The sequence below is a fragment of the Corapipo altera genome, unplaced genomic scaffold, assembly GCF_003945725.1.
Source record: "Corapipo altera isolate COAL_440 unplaced genomic scaffold, ASM394572v1 56, whole genome shotgun sequence".
Taxonomy (NCBI): domain Eukaryota; kingdom Metazoa; phylum Chordata; class Aves; order Passeriformes; family Pipridae; genus Corapipo; species Corapipo altera.
The window spans coordinates 7,680,277-7,707,507 of NW_020884896.1; the positions used below are offsets into that span (position 1 = coordinate 7,680,277).

Genomic DNA, 27,231 nt, shown 5'->3' on the forward strand with positions numbered 1-27,231 from the left:
GATAATGTGGAGTTTACTGCACTATCTTACCTTATCTAGTGACAATGCTAAAGAAATATGGCCAAATTAGAACATTCAGGTGATGTCTGATCTCCTGAAGAGCATGGGGCAGAAAATCTTTTCTAATAGTTCTTACCCCTAGCCTGGTGATGTTGGCTGGAGTGAAGTTTACATAATTGAAGCCCTTTGTGACATGAAGATTGGAGGATGCCTGCTTCCATCTCTTTTCCTCTTATATGCTTTACTGGCAGCTTGAGCTATTGTTGGCCAAAACTGGAGTTCCCGTTGGCATAAATGCAAAGGACTGATTCTTTTGTCTTTACAAATACCAGTTGCATTAGATACTTGGTGGGGTCTGAATTTCGGGTTTTGAATTTCCTTTTGCTAGCTATACACTGCTTTGGTTGTGTAGTTGAGTACAAACATAGCAAGAATTAATTAACTGCCTCAGGCTTTGGACACTGCTCAAACAACCCCTTCCAATAATTTTTCTAAATTGTTCTATGGTCCAGCTCCAATGTGGCTGCTGCATCTCTGTGGTCAAAGAAACTTTAATATTCAGTGCGAGCACATGTAGTTTATCTTCTCAGTCACATTTAACCATTCATCACAGCCGTGCCACAGTCCACATCACTAGGTTTTGAACCACTCTAATCTGAACATGGACCTGCCCCCAATTTGCAAATCCAGTTACTCAAAATCAAATCAAATGCAGAACCTGTAATGATATAGTTTTCCTATTAAGGACTTAAATTTGGGTATTACAAACATCTAAGTTTTTCAACTCGGTTATCTACCTCCTTAGCCTGCAATCAGTCCTTGTTTTGTTAAGCCAGAATTTATATCAGATGAAATTTGTTTGAAATCCTGTTCAAAATGCTGCCTGATATTTATTTCTCTGTAATCTAGTAGTAAAGCATAGCACTTATTTCTCAAAGTTATTTCTCAAACTTGCTCGAAGTTGGAGGAAAGGAGCTTACATATTTTTGATCATGAGAGAGTGCATTGTGGGTAATAAACCATTTGTATGGAGAATGATGTTTGTGGTATTAAGCAGAGTATGCATGAAGCAAACCTATGTCTGAGACTTAGTGTGGAGTTTCACGGAAATTTGTTTACATTACAACTATGTCATTTGTTAACCAGAAAGACTCAAAAAGATCATTGTATTGAAAATTTGGCTTTCAAGAAGAACCACTTCACTATCTTTAGTGTTTAACTAATGAGCAAATTGATTTCTAACTTATCTCAAAATTTAGACCTCATTCTGAATATTAGAAGATGCAAATTAGAAGCAATTTACTTTTTTTTTCTCCATACAGAAGAGATCTAATTCACTCCATAAAAACAAATCACAGCGTGACCTTGAGTATAGAGTCACTACCTATCACATCAGAGTCATGTTGACTAATCTGATTTGTCTTTCTTTCTATTTAATTTTAAGAATTTATAGGTCAACAATCACCTGCTTCCTGTTGAGCAGAAAAAAACGGGGGAACTAGCTTTCTTATTTGGCAGCCAAAGTGAATGTGTTGACAGCTGAAACTGAGAAGCACAAAGATGTTCGAAAAGGTTTTGGAAGAGTCAACCTGCTTTTGATTCTCAGGAGCTCAGCCTGGGTTAAATGTGAGAGGAGGACATTGCCTCATTAGCCAACCCTGGCAACAAGGCTGATCAATGATTGTGTAGGACAATCCATTCATGTTCTTTAATCTGAACTGCTTTTAATACTTTATCTAGCAACAGTTTTTATTCTTCTTCCTTTAAGTTTATACTTCCTTTCTCTCTTGTCTTTCAGCTGTACAGCTCTATGGACTTTGGAAGAAAATGGCAGCTCATGCATGAGCGGGTCACCCCAAACAGGTTTTACTGGTGAGTTATCGCCTCTGAATTGGATTGCTTTGGGGAGGTCATGGAGGGGAGAAGGGCATCTAACTTGAAGGGATTGGTAGCTTTACCTGAACATTAAGTATACCGTTAGTTTTGGTCATCATCAATGTTACATGCTCAGTCCTTAGTACATATCTTGCAATGCAGTAGTCTCATGTTTGTACCTTATTGAGAGCAGGTGGTATCTTTTACAAACAAGTACAAGTCTTTTGATAATTGCAAAATTATCAAACTCTCTCTTCTTTGTTGTATATCTACGTACAGTAACACAGAGAAACAACCCAGAGCTTCAGTGGCAAAGCTATCATCATTAGACTTACTATTTTTCAACCCTTCAGAGAGCTACTTAGCCTAGAATACAGTCTTTGTGCAGAACCAGCCACTCTGACCAGTCTCCTTATGCAATCTTCATGAGAAAGGATGATTCAGACTCTGCTTTGAATCACTCTCTGAGGAGACAGTTTCTCTCTACTGACTGGTGAGAGCCCAAGATCAGCACACAGTTTGCAAAAAATCTGTTTTGTGACTCAATTCCTTTCCATTTCCCAAGTGTCAACCTCCCAGATTGGGAGAGTGTCTTAAAATCAGATGGTGAAACAAATTGAGTTCCCATGTGCAGCCTCATCCATCTCAGATGTCTCTTTTCCAAGATTTCCTCCACCATGTGAAGACCCAAGGATTGACTTCTAGAGAGAAAGAGAAAACTGTAGTTTCTTCTGTAGTTGAACTTAGATTTGGGGCTTGGATCAGATTCTTAATGCTGTACTTACTACATGCCAGATGACGATGCATGTGAATGTGTAGAAGTGCTGATTTACAGAATCTGTGTATACTTAAAAGAGATGTCTTGTCATTAAGACCAAAAAAAAAAAAAATCATAATATTAAGGAAGTGGAGGGTCTTATTTTGACTGGTTAAAACTAAGAAGGACTTGGATAACTTAAAAGTTGACTCCTAATTGCAAAGCATGATTTATATATCTTAGAGTCAAATTCTCACAGAAGTTCTTGCACCTCATTGAAAGTACCTGAAATCCAGGCCCAAAATATCTGTGCATTGTATTTGCAGTATTTCCACACCTTGCAGTGGAGATAGACAACTCATGAGATTTTTAAATTGTCTACATCCTTCTGGAAATTTCCCTAAACAGTTTAAGACTCCTGCATTTAAAACACAGCTTTTTGGCACCAAGTCTGGAGATTTCCCTTAGTGTTTCTGTGGATTATGGACAATGTGAGAAGGTGTTTGAACACCAAGAAAAAGAAGTTACAAGGCTCCTCAGTCACACAAACCTGCAAAATATATCAATGATCTACAATTTTGTCTGACTGTACCATGTTACTGTTCCATATTTTCATAGCGAAGGAAAGGAAGTTGTTATGTTCTCCTGGTTCTGGTGGCAGGTGGATGATTGACTTAACTATTAAAAATCCTTTGATTTCAGTATTCATGCTGGGTGCACATGACAATGGTGAGTGTAAATCCTCTCCAAGTGGAATAGAATAGCTGGTCCTTGGGATAATTTTATCCTACCCTTCAAATAACACAAGTGAACTTAGGTGAAAGGCTTTCTTGGAGGATAAAGTGCAAGGGCTAAGCTGACTTAGGAACAAAGCAGAATTTCTTTTTAAAGGACAGGTTTTGATGTTGTGGCTTATTTTCTACTTTCATATAATACTGGCTAGTTGCCTGTTTGTCCATTTGACACTCAAAAGTGTATCCTTTCCACAGTTTACCTCTTTTTTCATAGTCTTTTGACTGTATAATTTGAACACTGTTTTTTAACACTGCATTATATAATGTCTCTGTTTCAGGTGTCTTTTTCTCTTAGGAAATGTACAAGTTTTTCATAGTTACAACTCGTAAGACATAGACCTAGAAATCTTTATTCCACTCAGAAACAGTAGAATCCCACTGACAATAAGCTTCCCAAGAGAGCAAATTAGGTTTTTCCCAGAGTTGGAAGGATTTGAACCAATTCGTAGTGCAAGCATCAGAGGTATTGAAATTGTAGAACATAATAACTTTCATTAGCTGATTTTTCTTTTTTTCCTTTTCTTTCCTTTTAAAGCTGCAAACTGTGATGGCTTACAAGCTCTGGCTTGTTAGATCTGTACAGAAAAAAATGCAAAGAGAGCATTTTAGCCTCAGGAATTTGTTGATTTCTTTTTATTAGGTTATAAAAGAGAGAGAAAAGTGGGCATAGCTATAGGCTTCAGAGGGACATGAGCCACTACTCTTTGGAGTTCATGAAATCATAGAATGGTTTGGGTTGGAAAATAATTTAAAGATCATCTAATTCCAACTCCCCTGCCATGGGCAAGGACAACTTTCTCTGGACCAAATTGCTCAAAGCTCCATCCAACCTGGCCTTGAACACTTCCAGGAATGGGGCTTCCACAGCTTCTGTGTATAACCTGTTCCTGTGTCTTACCAGCCTCACAATAAAGAATTTCTTTCTGTTATCTGTTCTAAATCTACCATCTTTCACTTTAAAGCCACTATTCTTGTCCTTTTACTACATGCCCTTGTAAAATGTCCCTCTCCGGCTCTCTTGTCACCCCTTTTGCTACTGGAAAGTTCTATGAGTTCTCCCAGAGCCTTCTCTTTTCCAAGCGGAACAATCCCAACCCTCTCAACCTGTCTTCATAGGAGAGGTGCTCCAGCCCCTAGATCATGTTCATGGCTTCCTCTGGAATCACTCCAGCAAGTCCATGTTCTTATGCTGATGGTGCTAGAACTGGATGCAGTGCTCCAACTGGGGTCTCCCAAGAGTGGAATAGAGGGACAGAATAACCTCGACCTACTGTTCATGCCTCTTTTGACACAGCCCAGGATATGGTAGGCTTTCTGGATTGCAAGTGCACATTGTCAGTTCATGTTGAGCTTCTCATTAACCAACACCCCCAAGTCCTTCTCCCCAGGACTGCTCTTGATTCATTCTCTGCCCAGCCTGTACTCATGCTTGGGTTTACCCTGACCCTGGTGCAGGACATTGCACTTACCCTTGCTGAGCTTCATGAGGTTCACACAGACCCAACTCTCAAGCCTGTCAAGGTCCCTCTGGATGGCATCCCTTCCCTCCATCATGTTGACAGCACCACACTTTGGTGCACTCACTGTCCATGTCACCAGCCTATCACTGTCCATGTAATCAGTCTATCAAATATTACATTATTGAACATCTTAATTAAAACTTTTATGAAAGTTGAAATAATAATGATAGGGAGATGCCAAAATCAGAGGTAGGCTGCACATTTGTGCTGCTCTGCTCAGGTAAGCATCCTTCATCAAATGGGACAGACTTCATCTAATTTGAATGCAACTGGCTTTATCTGAGGCAGGCTTTGTTGAATGTTTTTGCCTTCAAAGCATGACTTTCATTTCTCAGGCTGCTGAGAATGGGCTTGTGAAGACTATAAACTTCACCTGGTTCATGGGATCAGTCAGCCTTACACGGAAAGGTCTTATTTTTCTCTCTGAGACCTTTCCAAATAATTATACACTCCCTGAGAGAGCTCACATATGGAGACTTTAAGGCCAGGATAAAATTATGATTGCTTCTGAGCTCATGAGACTGGGATGTGAATTTTCACTTAGCAGAGTAAGAAAGACCTGTCTGTTAGTCATGGACACACAAATCACTGTGCATTTTGGTGTAGTTCTACCAGGCAGCATTTATGATGACTCCCCATTGGTCAAAACCAAAGCCCTAAGCTCCAATCCTGATTTGTGGCATTGTATCCTGGCTCTTTCCTTCAGCTTCTTTCCTTAGTCCTAGATATTCGTGCTACTCACTAGTTTGTAGTTTTGTGTTTTCATCCCATATGGATGTCACAAGTCCCATAGTTTATGGAGCATCTCTCATCAGTTCCTGAGCCCTCTCAAAGTTTGTGCATCAGCTGAGATTCACCTCTGGGCCACTCATAGTTATAAAAACCTAGGATTTGAGATCTCTACTTTAGTAGTAGTGATTCATTTGTTAACTACACCCACTGATGGCAGTAGCAGAGCTTGAACAGAATGCGTTACTTGATGTGAGTACAGGCATACAAATTTGGCTCCCACGTGCCTTGGCCCCAGAGATTTTAATAACTTCAGATCCTGTAAGGCTGAAAATAGGAACTTACGCTAATGTGATACAGAAATTCCAAGATCACTCATCTCTCTGAAATTACTCAAGATAACTGGAACCAGCATGGGTGCAAAGTTTATTAAAGACCTACACAATGTTCTCTTCTTCCAAAACACATTTCTGCACCTCCTTCTGGGCCCTGTTCATTTTATCTCACTATCACTTAGACACCTGTGCTGCCATGTGGAGGGATATAAAAAAACAAAGTCCGTATTTTGTACCATAGAAATGTTGGGGAAGTTTTCTTGTCTGTAAAACACATGGTGTGTTCTGTGCTGACTAAATGCTGTTGCTGCTCTGATAAAAACTCAAAGGACTCAATTGTCCTTCAGTTGTTTTACTACCTCTGCTTTTTCCTGTGGTGGCACAATGGGACTAAGCAGGTGAGCAGGACAGTTTGGTTGATAGGGCATCCACAACTGGACCACAGTTTTTCCCTGCCATCTTGGATGACTCAAGCTGACTTTGCCTTGTTACCCCCTAGGTGAGACTGGAATAGGAGAGCACCTTGATGAGTGTAGTGGGTGAAGTACTAAAATATTGTAATATGAAGTACTACAGTGGTGGATTAAGAGCATTGGAGGGCAAGAGGGAGTTAAAAGATGCTTTAGTGGCATATGAAGTCCTTTTATCATCTTAGGGCTTAATTCCTTAAAATAGGGAGTTTCTCAAGGGGACCTGTGTTTTCTGTCTAATCAGCTAAATGGCTGTGAGTTTATCCCCTGTTCATCTGTCTTTGGAGGCCCTTGTGTTTGCTGAGCAGACACAAAGATCACTATCCCATGCAGAGAACAGAGCTATATCCCTTGAGACACCCACCTCCTTTCTTAAGGTCTCCCCAGGCTGCTCTTTACTGGAGAACACATTCGTGTTTCCTGCCTCCTGTTATCACTGGCAGTTATGAAGTGGTGGATGTGGAACCATTTTCCTTGGGGTTTATTGGTGGTTTTGTTGTTGTTGTTTTTGCATTTGTTGTGGGTTTTTTTTTATTATTATTGGTTTGGTTTGGTTTTTGGTTTTTTTTTTTTAGATTCAAGATTTTTTTGATTTGGTTTGGTTTGGTTTTTTGCCTGTTACAGGTAGACATTTCCCTTCTCTCTTTTATTGTTTTTATAAATCATGCTCCCTGGGACCGTGGATGATTCTGCGAAAGGCTGGTAGCAGGAAAACAGGGAAAACCCATTTGTGTGGAAGAGGGGGAAAAATCTGAAATACACACTAGTGAAGAAAGCTGGACAGAAAACACCAAGGAAGGAAAGGAGAGACAGTGTGAGGAGGAAAATAGAACATGCACTAGCCTGGTTTCAAGGAACATTGTTTGTATCTGCAAGTAGGAAAAAGTAGTTCTCAAATGCACTACTGATTCCCACATTGAGTCTCCCCAGAATTTTATCTTTTCTCTTTTTTCCATGATAGTCAATCAGATTTCTGGTTGTTTTGGTATCTATGAATGCCAGCTACAATTGTTTTAATAACTAAGGATTAAAAACGGGGAGAAGGGAAAAGACTGTATTTTCACTGGAGAAGGAAAGAAGCTGTGCATCCATTAACTTAGGTTGTGCTTTGGAGTTAAGGGTTTTCTATTACAGTTGTTTGAGGAATGAGACAGCAAATTTTGTCTCTGGAGGGCAAGGTGTTCAGTCCTTTTTGTGATTTTAGGTAGGAACAGATGATAAAATATAGCCAATGTGTTTCTTTTTATTTGCAGCCTGAATTTCGTGATGACTATAGTGGAGGCTGGCTTGGATATCTGAGAGTAATGTAACAGAAGATAAGGGGTTTTCCTCAGTGTTTCAAAAGGTTATGGTCTGGGTTTGTATCTGCTCTGAGGCAAATGATTGTGTCTCTTTTTATTTCCTCATCCTTGTGACAGCACTGATATTTCCTAATTCCAGTGCCAATTTTGGTCCACACAGACTGTTTCAGCAGCAGTTCCAGTAGTGACCTTTGGATATAGCCAAGGTTAACTTTATTTGCCTAGTTTGCCAGCAATGAAATGGTTAGTCAAATATGTGCCTGTCTCTCCTGTAAATCCCCCTAATCATTAACTACCAGATGGTGTCATTGCATAGTGCTGGGGAAACATCGCCTGATTTTTTACAGCCAAGTTTAGTGTTAAGAAAACATAGTCTTGTAAATGTCAAATTGACTGTTAAGTAATCCTACGTTAGAGTTTTTCAGAATTAAACCATACCATACATGGAGCTATGGATAAAAGGAATGATTCCAGTTTGGCAGCCATGGATAACACCTCTTAGCATCACCAAGACAAGTACTTAGGGTCTATTCATGTGGACAGCACATGAAGAACTGAACAGAGAGCTATTACTGGAGCCTCCCTCAGGCTAATGATTCATTTGGCTTTGTTAAGGGACTTGCTTTGCATGCCCTGTGGGCAAGAACACCTGAAAGAAACGTTTTTCTCCTGGAGGGTAAAGCTAACATAAATCTGGAATGTGTTACTCAAGCCACCATGACCATGAACTGTTCTAGGCTGAGGACAAAATTTTCAAACTTTAGCCTCAAGCTCTGTAATAAGAGTTCAGGACAGATGAGACCTTCTTAAAAGCTCTTGACATACATTAAAGATTTCCTTGCAAGGTCACTTTAGTTAAAGATCACAAAACCATGGTGATCATAAAACCAATTTTATTTTCCTTTTCACTTAGAAGAAGGGCAAACAGGGAAACTGTGAGCCTAGGGATTTTATTTTCATTTTATGTGCCTACAATTAATGCCTTTGGTACTATGGAGGTTCAGTCTTTCCAAACATTAGATTGCAGGTGACTAGCTTGTGATTACACAGGAAGAAATATATACTCTATGGAAATATAGAGTTGCATACTCTTTATGGGCTGAAATAGTGTTTATTTTTGTTGAAAAAATTTAAAGTCAATAAAGGTATTGTAGAATTCATGAAAAAATTATCAAAATGTTTCTCTCAAAAATTAAACAGAAGAACATTCTGAAATGTTTGGCAGTTTTTAAGTTTTTTTAAGTGATTTTAAAATTTGAATAAAACTTCATTTTACAGTATATAATCTTTTAAAATTAAAGTAGAGAAAGAGTGCAGTCTGAAACAAAGTGTGTGATTAAAGCCAACATTGAGAGAGATCCTGACTCCTATTCCCATCTTGGTCTTCTGAAATGCAGAGAAGATATTGGTCCCTAATATCCCAGTTATATGTTCAGTATGCTTATAATTTATTACTTCATAACTGTGATCAGAAGTCTACAAGACTGATCATCAGACTTTGTGATTTTTATAATTTGCTTTTGTCCATGAGCATACTATTTCCTAAAGGTAATCCTATACTGTTTTTCAACTACAGGTTGGTAAGTTCTCTTCCAGTGATGTTGTGGTAGATTTCATGACTATCTAAGAGTATAAAATCCTAAATGACCTAAGAACAGGAAAATCCTTCACTTTCTATTTCCGGAAACACTTCAGGACTTTTTTATAGAAACTGCACAGACCCCACGTGTTCCATTAGTGCCTACAGTTAATATAACGTTCAGACTACTATTCCCCTTTCCGAGCATGGTCCATGTTTTTTTAAACTAATTTAAGAGAGATTGACAGAAATAGTTGAATCTGGGAAAACATCTTTGTAGAAGATGGGAAAAAACCTAGTACACTACTGGAGAAGTATTACAGAATATTTTCTAGTTTACCTGGGACTAAAACCAAAGATATTTGGGATTTTGGTATATATTTATACTTTATGCTGACTGATGACTTCATTTTACAAAGGAATTTCGTACAACTAGTCTCTTGTACTATGAATGTAAGCTCTAAATAGTAGCTGATGTTTTACTGTTTTGTGGTACTCCTCTCCTTACTGTCTGCTTTGCTAGGAAAATAAGTGTTTGAGTTTTTTTATGGAGTCCTGTGGATGCCATTCTATCAGGCTACCTGGACTCAAAGGTTCCTTAGCAAGATTTAAAAAAAACCAAAACATACTGGCTACAAGGATTGTATGTGATTGTGTGATTATTAAGGGAAATAATTTAAAATTGCCTGTTAAACCCCAAGAACTACGTAATAAATGAACAACAAGAAAAGTGCCACATGATAGCAAACTCTCAATGCATATACTGACTCTGTAATTCTGGCTGCTATCGCAGCAAGAAAGAGTTCTTTCAATGAGTGATGTATATCCTCTGGAAGGGCAATTTTGGAATAAGTTGTCTTTGAGGAACTTTTCTTTCTTCCCTCCTTTTGCTTGAGAAGAACAGCATATCTTGAATAAGGAAGGATTACGCCTTTTCCACTAATGTTACTGTGGATGTCCTTACATAAATACTATCTGGCTTTTAGAATTTGAGATTTTTTGTGATTCTAGTACAATTTGTGGTGCTTGCCATATTCATGACTTTAATGTACTGTGGCTGGTAGTTGCTTTTTTTTTTTAAAGTGTTGAAAAGTAAGGGCTGAAATATTTCTGTTCATTGGGTTTAAATTTAATGCTTACCACTATATATTGTACTGCACTTAGTGCTTTCAGTCATCAAAAAGCCTTTTACTTTGGTCTCTCATCTATCAGGTTTCTTTATGTTCCAAGGGCCAGTCTCTTTTCTTATTTTTCCCAGTGCTAATCTTGGATGATTAGCACCTCCCCCACCTTCCCCACACTCTCTTATGACTAAGTCTCTGAGATTGAAGCAGACTAGATAAACCACTAATAAGGAGAATCTAAGGAGGAATTTGTTAAATATTTCTCCCACTTTATATTGATCCCTGGGCTGGATCCCAATGCCATGTCTCTGAATAGTGCAGGGTGGAAGGATCTGTTTTATTCTTATGCAAGAGGGTACCAGATAAGATTTCTAAACTTCATCACTGTGTTTCAAAAGCCAGTGTTGGAAGATTAAATGCTCTACTGCCAACTCATGTAGTCTGCCTGGACTTCATTCTGGCTCTCCTGATGCACGTGAACTCAGACACAAATTAATTTCATCCTGTCAGTAACAGTCCCAGAGTAATTATTTGTGATACTTTGTAGGAGGCAGTGGTGAAAGCCAGTCCTCTAATTAATATATTGAATAATGCATCCCTCTGAGGCATATGGGAATCTCCCATACTGTCATAGCTTGGCAAAGCTAATCAAACGTCAGGCTGCCAGGCTGAAAGTAGCATCATTTTTTGTGCTTGCTGGCTGGCAGGGAATAGTCTCCCACTCTTTTTTTATGGTGGATTTGGCTTAGGTTTTGGCCTTTGTTCTATACCATACTAATCTCTGTTTCTGGGCAAATGGGTGAATTTTCAGTGTGGGAGAGAATCCCTCTTGCTTTCAGATGACTGAAAGAGAAACATTTGGGAATTCTTTTAAAAATTGTCGCTGTTCTGAGAAGTTTAGTAATAACCTCTTCACATACTCTGTTTGTGGACATAATTTTCTAGCCATTTCATTCAGTGGCAAAACACCTGCAGACATCAGGACCAGGCATCTGTTCTGGATCCAGCCTCCCTCTGTCTGGATCATATCTCAGATGACGCACTTGGATTTCAAGAGGTGCACGCTTGAGGGGGTTTTATAGCTCGTTTCTTTACAGTATCTGGGTCTGGAAGCATTCTTGCATCGGAGAAAGTTGCAATCTAATGGAGGATTTATCCATCAACAAGTTCATCAACAGTATCAGGGACCATTTTTACTGGAAACTAGATTTTCAGTCATACCTCAAAGCTCTTCAGGGAGATTTTCTCAAGAAGAATCAGGAAGGACCCAGGTAAATTCCATTTCATTTCCCTGAACTGACTTCAGCCTCTGAACCTTTGGAAGTTTGCCTGGCATTAAGTTGAACAAAAAGAGTTATTTTATTTGACAGAAGAAGCTGAACCCATGCTGTGGAGAAAGAACAGTCTTATCATGGCAAAACAGACAATATGTTTTTGCTTTCATTTAAACATGAACCATTTATGTTGTTCAATAACATCCATTTAAGATAAGGAGGTCCGTCTTTATGCCTTTTGCTTGTTGTAAATTAACAAACTCTCTTAAAACGACAAGTCATCAGCAGTTATATGAGGCAGAATTCATTCTCAGCAAGAGAAGAAAATGAAACTCCCATCCTTTCATTCCCTGGCATTCCCCTGAGCCTCCTCTGTAGAATGAAATGACTTTAATTTTGCTATTGTTAAGCACAGCGAGCATGAAGCCACATCAGAACGTAAGAGTGGGAAGGAGTACTTGTAAGCTGTACTACAGGTTCTTTTAAATAATGTTGATTCAGTAACTTGTCTCTTGCTGATCATATAGAGAACAAGGATGAGAAACCAGTGAGTGATACTGTTTCACCTGGATATTTGTAGTGAGCTAATTGGAATAGGAGATAGCAGTGGTTATCAAAGCTCTGTAATTGCCTCAAAGATAATAGTCCTCCATTGTGCAGAAGGCAATAAAAATGGGATGTAGACACATTTCCATGTTTAGTGAAACATCAGAAGTTCGGTTACTGAGTTTAAGAGAGAGAAACATACTGACCTGTGTCTGTCAGCAACTACTTAGGAAATAATAAATTATACCTGTAGACTTCAGAGCTGATTTCAGTAGATCTGTGTTTTACCCCATAGAAGAAAATCTTGTTTTTTATTGGAGAAAATAAAGAAAACCAAGCCAAAAACCCTGCCAGGTTTTTGGTCAAAGGATACAGAAGGATTCTTAGGTTTTGCTCACAATTTTTTTTGGTTTTCTGGTTTTGATTGAAAATCTTTGAGGGAAGGAGGCATGTTCCATTACAATATTGATTTTAGGGGCAATCTGTAATAGTGATTCCCTAAAGCCATTTCTGGATCTGCTGTAGTTTCTCCAGAATTCTGTTTTTTCTTTCTACAAATCATTAGATTTGAACTGTGTGCTGACACTTTGGAATTTGCCTTGAGGCTAGAAAACAGCAGAGTATTACTTTTCATTTGGCCTTGTTCTTTTCTTTCCTTTTATTGCTCCTCTATAACAGTAGATTAAGAACCCAACAAAGAAAAGCTCTTGATTTACCTACATCTTGACCATACAACTTTAATTCTTGATGTGTGGGTAACACAGACTCCCGTTGCAGCATTCTGCCCTGAGCATTCTTACTTGAACAGCATAATGCTTTGAGTGTGAGGATGCTTTGGGGGCCATTGTGAAGAGCTAGTAGTGTGTCTAGTGCTCAGCTCCCTGGGCAGCCTTGTCTCCTTATTACTTGGTCACCCATTTAACTTGAAGCTAAAGAACCCACAAAAGATCCATGGGTTTCTCTGGTCTCTCCTGCTACATTGTCCCTCTTCTACTGATAAAGACCTGCGAGTGATTGTGGTTGTTTTATTCGTCTCTCCATTCTGCCTGTGAAAATGCTTCTGTTTTGAATGCAAACCTGGCATGTCACAAACATGTGGTGATCTGCAGACTTCTATCAGTGTTGCCTTTACCCATCATAGCCACACAGACTTGCTGTTTCTACAGACAGAGTCTGTCTTTGCATATCTGTCTGCTGCCAGAATCCCTTTTGTTTCTTGCTTCTTTGTCTTTCCCTCTTGTGATGTTGGGACAAATGAGCATCTCACTCTCAACAGCTAATTGAGTGTGATTTTTTGGGGGCAAGGAGACATGTCGATGCTTATGCTTGCTGGTCCAGAATAGTTTATTCTCCTCTATCTTTCTCCTCCTTATCCTCCTTCTTTCCTCTTTCTCTCTGTCTCTTCATTTCCTAGCTGATGATTAAAAGTCAGAGAATGAAATAAGCCATTTGTTCTCTTCAGGTTAGCATTTGAAACACAGGGAAACAATTGTCACAAAAGGTTTGTGACAGAAATCTCTTTTTTCACATTGTTTTTATCCAAAATACATGAACTGAACCACAAATTCATTTCTAGAATGTTAGATGTTATCCCAGGGTGATTCTTCACAATATCCTGCAACAGGGAATGTAGAGACTCATTCTTCCTTAATTAATTCAATGTACAATGCCCATAGGCATATGGGGCTCATCAGCAAATCCTATACATATTGTCTGTGCCAAGTTTCATACTGGCATGCCCTCTTTAGACAATTTAAGTTTTATTTTTATCCATCTACTGCTGCATTTATTTATTAAATGATGCTCTGAAGCTTTTCAGAGGTGCTGTATTCTGCCTAGGACTCTGTTAATAGCTGGATCACTGAGCCTGAGCATTTCAGGCATGTCATATTTGCAGCTGGAAAATGTTCATACAAATGAGGGCAATTAAACTCATAGTGAACTGAGAATCCTTATTTTGGTGTAAAACATTTCCTCAATGAGTCATGTTTAAGACACATTTTCTAGGAGACAAATTTAGAGGGATTTTACAAGTCTTACAAACATTTCCTTTGAGGGAGGGAAGGAGTAACTCCAGTGAAGTTTTTGGCTACAAGACAGCTGGACTGAGCTGAAGGCTTGTTTGAACATGTATTTTGCTTTTCTAAAGTGATCTGAAACAGGCCTGATTCATGTTTCATGAGAAACCAAAGCAATAATCTATAGCAATTCCCCATGTACATGACTTTCGAAGGAGGGTAGCCAAGCACTGGAAAAACATTAATTAACTGGGCCTCATAATACCGTAGGCACTAAATTAATTTTAACCAAATGCAAAAATTCAAAAGTATACTTTTATTTTTGTTTTATAAGAGAACTTGAAATATTGAATATTAAAAATAACATTAAAAGTGTCCTGAAAAATGTGTCCCTTCCTGCAGAAGGCAAAACAGAATCAAACCTTTCTGTCAGAATAAGTTTAAAAATTGCCCACCATAAAGTTTGCAGACCTCTAAATCCCAGGTAAATCCCATCTCTCCTCTCTACAAATGCTCTCTCCAAAGCATCACTGTCTATGTTGGATGCATATGGGATAGAGAGCTGATGGTATATTGTTCACTCAAGCTTTGAGGTGTCTTAACTCAATGAACTGATGCTTCACTACTTCCACCATATCCCGATGCTGGTGTTGCTAGGAATTGGCAAAAAAAGGCTTCTTATTCAATAAGGACAAACCCTCAGGACTGGTTTTATATAGCCTGCATCAGCTGTACCCTGTTGACTCAGGAGCAGCAGGCTGCACAGGAGCAGCATGTTCAGTTCCTGAGTGAGCAGCAGGACTGTGGCTGCACCTGGGAGTGACCCACTATGAGTGCTGGCTTGAGGTAGCTGACCTGCTCCCTGCAGGAGCCTCAGTCACCATATGAAGTTATTTCAGGCACCACTGGGGAATCAGGATGCCACCTTCAGCACATGCCTGTGCTGCTGGCCCTTTCAAACCTTGACAGGGCTGTGAATAAGGATCTTTAGCCTTCTACCCACACACTTTTTCAGTAAATTTTACAAAAATTTGGTTATATTTATTGGGGTTTATAGTATAGTTTGGGAAAGAAATGCCAAAGGACTTTAAAGGACTAAGACTTATTAACTGGATGAGAACTAGAGAGAATTATTTGTACACTCTTAGGATTTGGTGCTAGCATAAAGGGCAAATCAAAACTCTGAATCAACAGCCATTTTTCTGTTGATAAATACACTTTAAAGGTATTCTCTGCTAATTTCTGAGATATATGGAGTCACCTTCTACGTACTGTGAAGAGAAAGAAATGTTTCTGTGTGCAGCAGAGCCTACTGTCTTGCATAGATTCTCTGGTGGGGGGGTGATATGTTTGAACCTAAATGTCAGTTTTGCCCTCAAGTAGAGGATTGATTTGAACCCCTTTCCTCTTCTTGGCCCTCTGTATCCATGAAATAACTATGTTTAGCAACCTTGTAGTTCTGGAATGTGTAATCCACTGAATTTACAGGTAAGGTACAGCTTTAGACTTTCAGTATTAGTGGGGATGAGATGCAGGTAGGCAGATGCATGTATACACATTTGGAAACACATGCAGATGTTATGAACATTTTAAGTTTTTTTCCTTTGAGATATGAGGCAGAACACCTCTTTAAAATTCACTGGGTTCTTTTTAGAAAGGATTGGCTTTGCCGGAAAAACATTAGCTGAGAATAAACACTTGGCAATTTTTTTGCCTTATCTTGCAAGCTAAGTCTCACAACAATTACTTCTGCCGATGTCCAAAATTGTAGCATCATGGAAATTAGCACTGGAGAAGATGTAGAAAGCTCTTGGGACCTGGCTAAGACAGTTTCTTACAGTATCTTCCTGCCCAGTTTTTTTCGCAAGCTTCATTTGAAATATGCTGTGCAAGGAGGTTTTGTCCATAATTCTTCAGAGACCTCATCACTTCCTAACACATCCAGCAGTGTCTCCCCCTGTTCAGTCACAGAGAAAGTACTGTATTTATGTGTTTAATGAATGCATTCCTTCCCCTAGCAGTTCAGCTTTTGTATCTTTTCTTAACTATGGTAGTTTATGGTGTGTTGTGGGCTTGGGATGTGTTTAGGTTGTGTTGTTGGTTGTTACGTGCCCAGAGTTAATGTCTGGTGGAACTAATTTTAGACTTGACTGCAGTAAATAACAGATGAATACACAGAATTCCCTTGACCACAGGAAGTTAACTGCAGTCATTGATACCTGGACAAATGTGATGCAATGTCAGATAAAGAAGGTAACCTGTTGTCCCATCTTGGAAAGGTATGTGTAATTTAGCAATGGTGCCATGGGAAAAGCTCCAGCTCTGTTGAGCAGGAATTATATGGATTACTTTCTGCTCCCACAAGCCCATATAGGCATTGCCCTTGTGTTGCTTGGGTGAAAGTCCCATGCACTGTTTTCCTGTTACAACACAGAAGTATTTATTCACTTCTGGAGAAGGGTAGAATTAAAATTGCAGCAGACTAATCGGCAACATCCACTAATTTGACAGCAGTTGCCTGCAGCAAGAGGATGAGGTTTTCCCCCTTTAGATATTATTGCACAATAAATGTACCTTGTTCCTTTCCCATTTCTAGCCCTTATCTACTGCACAACATCCTGCTAAGTACTCTCTGTTTCCTCTGTCTGTTTACATGAACATTGGCAATTGCCTTCAGTCCGACATCTTAACATGCAAAAATGAGTTTTCTAGTCAGCATCATGGGAAAGTCTCAATTTGGTGTAAAAGTTTTGATTTTGTTTTCAAAGCTGGTGAATGCCCCCTTGATTGATAAGAAACTAGGCACACCCCTGGCAAAAAGCTCAGTCCGGCAGATTCCAGACCAAGTTTAAAAGGCTGAACCCTGGGACGTATTTTTTTTTAATCTTCTTGTAAATCTCTAACAAAAATATTGCTCACAATCAGTGATACCCACTCACACCTCCCAAACTACTGGGTCCAGGAAATGAAGGAATAGAGCATCTCTTATTCTCCATTGATGGTTTAGGGAGCAAAGATCAATAGTAGGTGGTTGGAATTGCTCAACATTTTTGACCTAAGATGCTAGAGTAGCTAAATCTCAATGCTGCCTTTTGCCATTAAATACCTGATGTCTGGAAAATGGGTAGAAAACAATGCAAAAGTTGTTTATTCCATGGAAAGGCAGTAGAGTTAATAGAAAAAGTCAGCTGAGGTGTGCAGTAGGCAGGTAACCTAGAAAGTCTGTGTTTTTCTTTTTTCCTTTCTTTGCATGTGTTACCATTTTTAATTTTGGAGTATATAGCATCTTACATGAAAATGCTTCAGGAATAGCTAGTTACAGTGCAGAGTGCTGTGTTTTCCTAACGCCCTTCTTCCTTGCTCTCCTTCCCAGTCAGAGATGAAACATTAGCAGAGCAGCCTAGTAAATGTGTATCCAAGCACAATGATCTTCCCCTCAGGATAGAGATAAGGATCTTGCCAGGATCCTGTCCATCCTTCAACTTTCAAGAGCACACAATTCTCTTCTGAAAAGAAGGGAGGAAAGATCTTGTGAAAATCAAGAGCTACCAAGAGAATAAAAAAGAAAAGCAGCAGGAGGAGATAGGGGAAAAAGTAACAATTGCTTCCCTCTAATGGAATTCAGAGGTATTTGAATTCTTAACTGGCGAATGATCCTGTGCCCACTGCAATTCTGGCTGCAGGCTCTTCATTTCAAAAACTGCTTTTGCAGCAGCTGGGGAACGTGTCAGCAGGAAAAACTGACCTTTCCTGTCACTTGTGCCTGCATCCTCTCAGCATTTTCTCATGCAAGGGTTGATTAATGAATGGGGATGGTGGAGGATGTTGATTTAGCATGATTTCTCACATGAAGGATAGCCTTTTTTCCTCTCCATGCCAACCCAAGAAAGCAGCACATATGGGTGTATTTTGTGGACCTTGGTTTAGGTTTTGCTGTCTAGAGTTCATGTACATAGAGAACACAGAGCTGAGCTGTGCCTGGATCCTGAGGAGTGACCACATGCCAGGAAAACTGTTTTCAGGCTTACCTTAGGCTTCTGAGCATTGTTAAATACTCCTGTCTTTGTAAGCCTCTGAACAGAGCTGTTTGTCAACCAGAATACCATGAAACCCCTTCCCAGCCACCCCACTGTGTGGGCTTCACTTGGTTGTAGAGGACACACTAGGGAAATGGAAAGTCAGGGGATGCTGACATCTCTCCTTGTTTTGCTTTAGTTGCTTAAGTAGTATTGAGCAGTGCATCCTCCAAATGTTCTTCAGAGAGATAACGTGTGAGAAAATATAAGGCTGTGAAGGTGTCTCTTCTTGTTTTGTTGCTGTATTGCCAGACCTGAGAGGCTGTTGCAGTGAGTTCTCAATGCTACAGAAATTACAACATGGGATAAAAGAGCAGCTTTACAGTCTGTGTGTGTGTTTTTGCAACTGTACTTCAGGACCTGCATTCACATCTTGCTCTTTACACTGCCGACTTTTTTGCATTCCGGTCCTCCAGAAAAATGATGATTTACTAAAAATACCTGAATTCAGGAGGAGTCAGAGCACTGCAAAGCAAAGCTATGCCAGTGAAAACAGACATGAGATGAGACATGAAGAAACAGCATTGATTGGGGATCTGTTTTGCAATCAGTCTTTTACATGAGAGTGACTTGGTCTGAGCAAAGGAAGGATGACCAATGCATCACTTTCCAGGCTTCTTATCTGTGTGCAGATAACAAGAACCTGTCTTGCTTTTGGGTTGCAGAAGATCACTTTGTGAACTTTTCTACTTGAAATGCAGTATTTGGTGAGCAGAGGAGTACTAGGGGTGTGCTGTGTGCTAGTCCTTTTTTTGTCATCTTTGTTGTAATGAAAAGAATCATTAGGCCTTGTCAAAACTAATTAAAGAAACAAGTAGATGGCACTGCAAAGGAACTTCAAGCTAGAATGACACGTTTCAGGAGACTCCTCTCATTCCCTGGTGCACACTTAATAGGCATTATGAGTAGATCCACAGAGCTTGTGTATGCAAATGCACAATTGTAATGAGTATTCTGGATTTTGTTGGGATATACTTAGGTTCTTCTAATTATATTCCCTTTTAAAATGAATAGTGTTGTGGCAGACTGATGTATCTTATTACATGGGCCAGGAGTAGGTTTGCCCCATTGCTGCAGGGGGAGACACAGTGCCCCCTACCTCTAGAAGGGAGGGATCCAGAAGGTGTCAGGGCTTCCTGGCACTGTGGTATTAGGACACAGCAAATGTCTCTGGGTAGAAAGCTGGTGTCTGGCTTCCAGAAGGATGGATGCCTGGAGTGTGCAGGCCCAGGGGGAAGGCTGGATTTAAGCAGGAAACCTGTTGGGAAGGACTGCAGGGCAGGTGCCTAATGTGTTCCCAACATTTACCTCAAACAGCTGGAATTACTGCTCCCTTTGATAAAGTTGTGATGGATAGATAGGATGATAGGCATGTACCTCTGTCCCTATTGGCATGTCATATGTAAGGGTCAAGGTTGATGAATGACTGAAATTACAACAATTAGTGCTACTCATTTGTAAAAGACAGAAAACTTCTGCTATGCACTAGACAGATGTGTGCCCTTTCTCTATATGTTGGGAAATAATGTTGCTGCACACCATAATGTTTTTTCACTGACATTTAAAGGAATTTTTATTTGTCCTACTGTCACTTTTAACTGTGTCCAGATTTTGGGAAGATTTGACCCTGATAACTACATGGCCACAGGAACTCAGGCCCGTTCTGGCATCCTTACTGATAACAGACAGTACTTTCTTCCTTGTGGGATCACCCTGAAACTGATGGTAGCGATTAAGGAGCAGACTATTTCTCACCGGGAGTGGAATGATGAAAGATCTGCCTGTGCTGCTTTGCTTTATTGCGTTGGTATTTTTTGGCTGCAATTCAGGGTGTTGTGAATGGACACACTGTCAATGTGGTGCTCTAGTTAGCAAGTGATGCCAGTTTCAGTTACCTACCCAGTGGGTCATACTGTAGTTGTTTCGACATTTGCAGCACTGGCTGATCTTAGCTGAACTCCAGCACATTTGTATGTTTGTCATTGCTTCAGACAATGCTATAAGAATCCAAAAATGTATCAGAACATCTGTATTTTGTTAGGGTTTTTTTCTTTTTTTTTTTTTTTCCTTTTTTTTTAGTGTTGGTGCCCCAAGGATGGAAGCAGCAACAGATTGTGATAAAAAAATGTTTTCAGAACATTAGGGGATTCTGAATGTTGGCTGGCTTGGAGGGAATCTATTATTTACAATCTACTGTATCAAATTCAACTCCCACCAAATTAGAAACTGATCTTTGTTGTTGTCCCTTTTTAATCTAACCCTTTGGTTAACTCAGGAGAAGCAGCTCCATAAATCACGTGGACATCTATGGATTTTTTTTTCCCCCTGCCAGCCATTGCTAGGACTAAATGTTCATCTCCCAGAGATTCTTATCAGCCAGGACACTAATAATAACATTTCTGTTCTGAGCTTGACTTTTCCTCTGCCAGGAGGAGAAGTATCTTTTTAATGTGCTTGGAAAAATATTTTTAGGGAGTAAATAACAATACACAGGAGGATTTGACTTGAGGTGCTTGAGTTTCAACTAGTGAGATTAAAGAAACTCATCATACCTTGTTTCATGATTATAAAGGACTGTGGCATGGGATCATGTGATGAGTAATGAACACTTTCTCACTTTTTTAAAATCAGAAATTCACCATATGTACATTGTTGTTTTTCTTTTGAAGAAGGGGAAACTAAGGTGAACAATAGCAAGTTTGCCCAGCAAACCAGGGGCAAATCAGGAAAGTTGGTCTTTCGTGTCACTATTCCATCAAATAAAACCTCCTTCCAATTTGCTTTCTATAAGCGTGAGGCTACTGTGCCCTCATCTGATTTTACTGGGTCTTGGAACCAGTTCTCTTTTTCATCACAAGAACAATCATACTAGTCTTGATCTTGTAGACAAGGGATAGGCTGGATCACTCACCCATGCCTGGGAAGTTATAGGGCCCCTGAGAGTGGTCTGAGTAGAAACACTAAGGAGTCAAGTTAGTAGTGATCCTGAGACTAGCTCACTTGGTTAAAGCATGGTGCTAATTAACACCAAGGTTGTGGATTCCATTAATTTAAGAGTTGGGACTTTATGACCCTTGAGGATCTCTTCCAACCCAGAATATTCTGTGATTCTGTGGTAGAAGGTAGAGACCTACATACCAGGTGTCACAAGATAGATTTGGACTGGTTTTGTTTTCCCTCACCATCTCTCTGTCTGATTGCAGCCTTTCAGCTAACTGACTGTCTTCTTTGTCTTTCTCTCTCCTCCCAGGTCAGTGACTGGTTTGGATAAAGAACCTGACCTTGTGCACATGGAAGCCCGGGCAGCTGATGGACGTGAGTGCCTGCAGACAATGCTAAAAATATGGCCTTTGAACCAAGAATGGAGTGGTTATGAAAAGTCACTTTACTCATTTTATCTTCCTATTTACATTTTAATTGGTAGGAAATATGTGGGTCATGGGGGTTTGATGTGAGGCATATTCTTATCCTCAGCCCATTTGGGGAAAGTCACTGGCTGCAGGGCTTATGTCCTTGGAGGGAGTGGGCAAAAGCAAAATCTGTTGGGCTAAGGACCCATCTATTCTGTTCCCTATTTGGCTGTTTCAGTATCATGTAGTTTACATGAATCATAAAGAGATGAGATACCTCTACTATGCCCTGCAACCTTTGTGCATTTCCAGAGGTGCTCAAAACAGCTGGATTGTACCTGGAAATTTAAGAAATTGCCTGCAGTCAGACTTATCCTCTCATCAGGATATTGCTTTGTCCCTGTGTCTTGTATTGAAAGTATTTTTTAGTTTTGCTTATAAAGTATGGATAGGTGTTCCATTCTAAAACATTAAAGGCCATGAAAGATGCCTGGATCTGAAGTAGGAAGCAGGAAAACATTTCTTAGCCCCTCACTGAAATGAATCTAGTCGCATTTGTAGTAGAATGGATTCCTATGTAGTTAGGAAGAACAGTGTCAGATACAGATAGTGTTTTAGATATTTCTCTCAGGAACTACAGCGTAGTAATGCATCTGCTCCTGGTGTGGAACTTTACTCCACTGGGAGTAAATGGGAGCAATGGGACAAATGTCCCTTTTCACTACAGGGACAGTTCATAAAAGCAGCATAGGACTGAGGTTTTAGAGGATTTCTGGGAAGAAAAAGCCTCATTTTTGTTGGTTGCAAAATTTCCTGTTTTAGTCAAGAACTGCGTAGGCCAGATGCTGTGTGAACAAGCTCCTGTCTATCAAGGTGGCTTCTCTGAGGTTGTGGATCTCCTAAAATCACTCACTGGCCTCCCACTGCTATTTAGTGATGGCAGCTGAATAAATAACCAGGCAATAAAAGCTCAGAGGTGACAGCTGTTTGTTGAATATGTGGAAAAAGCAAAACAGGACAGCAGGTGGGTGGACAAGGTAGGGAGGCATCTTCAGTGCCTTTGCTGCTGTGTGTGCTGCTGCAGGGATGCTGGGAGAAGTGGCCAAAAGCAAGTAAAACAAACTGCTGATGGAGTCTGTTTTCAAACTAAGTTTAAACTTTCTCACCCAGCTATTTGAATATTGGATGTCTCAGGGATGTAAATGCTTTTTTTTAAAGATGTGTCCCCAGTTTGCGGACAGCTGTCTTCCTTCAGGTCTTGTTTGCTCAGGGGTTTGCTATTTGTTCTTTTTTTAATATATAAATGCAGCGTTTTGAAGTTTGCAGGTAATGGTGTTGAGGGTTTCGCTGAAAGTCAGAGTTAACCAGTAGTGTCAGCAAAACAACCCCTTTGCAGGCCATCATCCCAGCAGGCACAGTGGAGACCCGTCGGGCTGTGCTGGCCCTGCTGGCAGGTACCACTGGGGCACAGCACCAAAATGACTCCTCTCCCAGCCAAGCACAGCACAAAAGAACTGTGTTGTTCCAATTAGAGTTTTTAAGGCTTGAAATGATGTTAGCTTGTGTTACAAAGCAGCAACTGCCTCACAGCTATAGCCTCAGCTGGTGTGAAATGGTACAGCTCTGTGTGCCTAGGAATGGGAAGCTGAACTTTTCTCCCAGTAAGCTCTGTAACCAAATTGGGCTTTCATGTGCTCAGTGAAATGGCTGAGGCACTTCCACCTGGTGGAAAATGGGCCCCTGCAGTTATTTCCTCTTGATCAGAAAGTTTCTGATGAAAGTTTTCCTCAGTAGTGTAGAGAAGGAAGGATAGGCTTCTTTAATGCCTCTTAGGTCAGTCTGATGGCTCAGTCACTTATTTGATGCATTAACAGACATGGATTTAAGTATTCCCATTGGTCAGTTCAATTCAGGGAAAAGAATCCATGCCTTCAGTGTCACTGGCTACTTGAAAAATACATGATTCTTCTAGATGGGGTATTTTTCTTTCCTCTTCTTCTGTATTTCTCCATGCTTTTTATTTAAAAAAAAAATGTGAAGAGAAAAAGTGGTGGGGAGGAAGGGAAATGGTATTTAGGAATACACTTCTGAACTTGATTTTTTAAAAAATTATTATTATTTTTAATTTTTTTTCTTTTAGCAGTAATGGGATTCAAGAACCTATCTAATAGCAATTCAGACACTGGAGCTCGGAACAGGTTGGGGGACATACTAGAGTCTCATTCATCCATAAATGAGTCAGGGCTATCAATAAGCTCGTGGAGCTGGGAGGTGGGAGTCCTGTTCAACTCTCTTGGTGTCTGTCCTTCAAAATATCTTGCCCCATGGTTTTGTCTGTCCAGTCATTAGGAATGGTCGTGTCTCTGAAAAAAACATTTTCCCCAGTGTCTAATCTCCTTAAATATTTGCAAGATGCTGATAATTCCACTGCCTATCTTATCTCAAGCTATTCATGTCTTTTGTAGGAGATGAAGTTTTTCACATTTTTCCAACATCTTGGCAGAGCTATTGTAGCAGAATAATAATCGAGGCTTACATTTTTAAATTATAAAAACATGTAGGAGCCTTGGGCATTGTACCTTCTGCCTGGGTGTAATAGGCAGCAGCAAGGACAGGGTTAGATGCAAGGGAATTATTATGAATACACTTACACAAGCACCCACCAGCATTCCTGGGAAGGATATATTTAACTTTCTGATGTTCAGTGAGCTAATCTCCCCACACACAGATATGATGCAATAAACAGGCTTTGAGTTAAAGGAAAAAGAGGGGGAAAAAAGCTAACCAGTAAGATAAAACAGGGTAAGTAATTCCTGGAAACCAATTTACAATACTGTTGACATTTCTAAATACTCTTTTCCTTCAGGGGCAAAATTGTCGAGGGCAAAATTGACTGAAGCTGAGCCAATGTGCCAGTGCAACTGTACCATCAGCAGCCCTTCTCCCTTCTTCATGCTGGTCAGCCATCACTGCTTTCAGCTGCCTTATAATGCTGCCAGGAAGCAGCGGGACTTGCTGTCCTGTGTCTCTGTAAGCCACAGTTAACTGCACACAGGTAGTTGTAACACAGGCCCTTTGCAGCCTTCAGCACAATGACAGGTTTGACCGTTTCACAGTCTCCCTTCTGGGACTCACATCTTTGGGTGGTACTCACCAGAGAGAGCCTCTTGTGCTCCTGCTTCCTGCCAAAGCTGGCATGGCTGGCAGGCAAAGAGGAGACATAGTGGCTTGGCTTATCTCACCTGTTTATCACTTCAAATTTCAAGAAATTGTTTTGGTTTTATCACTTCTAAAAGGGTAAGTATACACTCCATATTCTCAAGATGGGAGACTACGTTAAATGGCAATGAGGAGGCAGTTCAAGCTCCTCAACTGGAAAATGGCTGCACATCTGCGAAAGCCATTCCCTAACCCTGAATGATGTGGGAAGGGTTTATGCGGAGGTATGGATACTGGGATTTGAGCTGCAGCAAGCACTCCAGAATGTTTGATGTCCATATTGCTGCCTTCACAGATGAGCTGTGAAAGTAGCTGGATGGTGGTTAAAAGCATGAAAAGCTTTGATGCTGTCTGGGAAGTAGGGAGCTCTTTTCAACTCCTTTTGCAGTGGAACATAATAAAAAACCCAAAGGAAACAAAAAACCCCAACCCACTCAAAAAAAAACCCCAAACCAAAGCCAAAACACCCAAACCCTTTATTTTTGGTGTTGCATGGGACATTAGAAATAATCCCCAATCTCCCTTAAGACACATATCTCCCAGTGAAAGTAAGTAAGGCTCTAGAGCCTTATGTCACCTGTCCTTCTGAGGCTCATGTCACCTGTCCTTCTGAGTGGACGTTCTTTTTCCTTGTGGCTGTGCAAAAGAGGGGTGAAAAATCACCTCATTTTGGAGGAGAGGGAGATAACATCTTGGAAGTTAGGATGCCCTCTTCTCTCTTAACTGAGATTTTTGTTAAGGGACGCTGTACTTTCTATCGAAGGGAAAATGTTTTCTGTGAATAGGACCATAGCTCAGGAAGAGATCATACTCTTTAAGAAGCTTGAGCAAGGACTTGGGAATGTTTCTCACTTTGAGTTGCACACTCAAAGTGTAAATGGGAACTGAACTGGGTGCTGTCATATTTTTTATCTGATTTTTTATCATCTTTTAAAGGGCATTGTTTTTCATTTTCTTTAATGCAGGAGAAAAAAAAAAACAAGTCTTGAACTTTTTTTGGTATCCTAAAGCAGACAGTTTTGAAGATAATTTTTTTGTCTGTGGGGTTTTGCTTTTTCAGAGACCTTGTGTTGTAAAATACATGAAAATAAATAAATAAAGCAAGAGACAAAATGGAAAATGGGTAGTGAGCTACCCCCCTTCTCTAACACTGTCTTCTTGTGAATATTAATCAGGTGTCATTCTTCAAGTATATTTGATTGCTGGTGTAACACACTCAAAATGACACATTTCCCAATAGGCAGGAAGCTCATTGTCATGTCAACACTTGTGATTTATCTGCATTTATTTGTGACAGGTTTTTATTCCTCTTCCCATTCCGTCACTCAGCAGCAGCAAATTATCCCCTTTTTGGGAGGATAAGAATATCCAGGCGACTGTGTGGGAGAATATACTGGAGGCAATGAGGTTCTAAAAATATGCCTCCTGACCTCTCCTCCTTGTTCTACCTAATTTTAGAGCTACCTCAAAGAACAAGCTACGTCTGTAGATTTCTTTGGGTAGCGTGGCAGCATGTAAGACCCTCTTGTTTTCTGAGAAGTTGCTTTTATCCACTGCAAAGTTGCCTTAGATTCCATGTTGAGGAACTAAATAGCAGCTCTGGACCAAGGGTGTATATATATGTCAGTTGATGAAGAACCTTAATTTATGCCAGCTGAAAGTCTGACCTCTCCACTGCTTGCTGGTATTTTATGCTAGGAGAAAATACAACTCTGATACTCCAGTTATTTGACACTGTCTCTGGGTCAGATATTTTTCACCATACACTTTAATAATCTCCAGATACTCTGAGCTGGCACCAGCAACATTTTCTGCTGCTTTAGCATTCTCAGTGGGACTACGATTTCATTACTGCATCAGACCTATGCAACTGCTCTGAATCAGCCATGTAGCTCTTATTAACCTGGAATCCCTAATGCCTCAACCCAGAACCAGATCTGCAGCCTTTAAGCATGGGACTTCAACCACTAGGAGGCTGGGCATGAACCTTTGTTAGGTTAAAGCTTGGTTGTAGTTGGTGACCTTTTTAGACAATTTTTTTTTAAATTATTATTTTTATTATTAATACCTCTGACTTGCATTCTTTTTGCATTCTTAAGAGTGTTGATGGGACAAGACAATGAAAGGGGAAACTCTCAGTCTGTGAATCTAGTCTTAGAATCTGGGAAGGCAGTTAGCTGAGTCTTACGATTTGGGTTGTGCCTCCCAGAACTTTCCACTGAACCTCATTTTGCTGTCACTGGAAGGACACAAACTAAGGACAG

The 27,231-nt window shown here is 40.1% G+C and overlaps 1 protein-coding gene across 1 annotated transcript in view; it reads left to right on the forward strand.

Moving 5' to 3' along the window:
* The window catches only part of SORCS3 (sortilin related VPS10 domain containing receptor 3), a 292,438-nt gene that overhangs the window by 180,905 nt on the left and 84,302 nt on the right, over positions 1-27,231 (forward strand). Inside the window, exons 6-7 of the mRNA XM_027648351.1 lie at positions 1,799-1,872; positions 21,649-21,713. Coding sequence (XP_027504152.1) covers positions 1,799-1,872; positions 21,649-21,713 — 139 coding nt within the window. The remainder of the gene's footprint in view (positions 1-1,798; positions 1,873-21,648; positions 21,714-27,231) is intronic.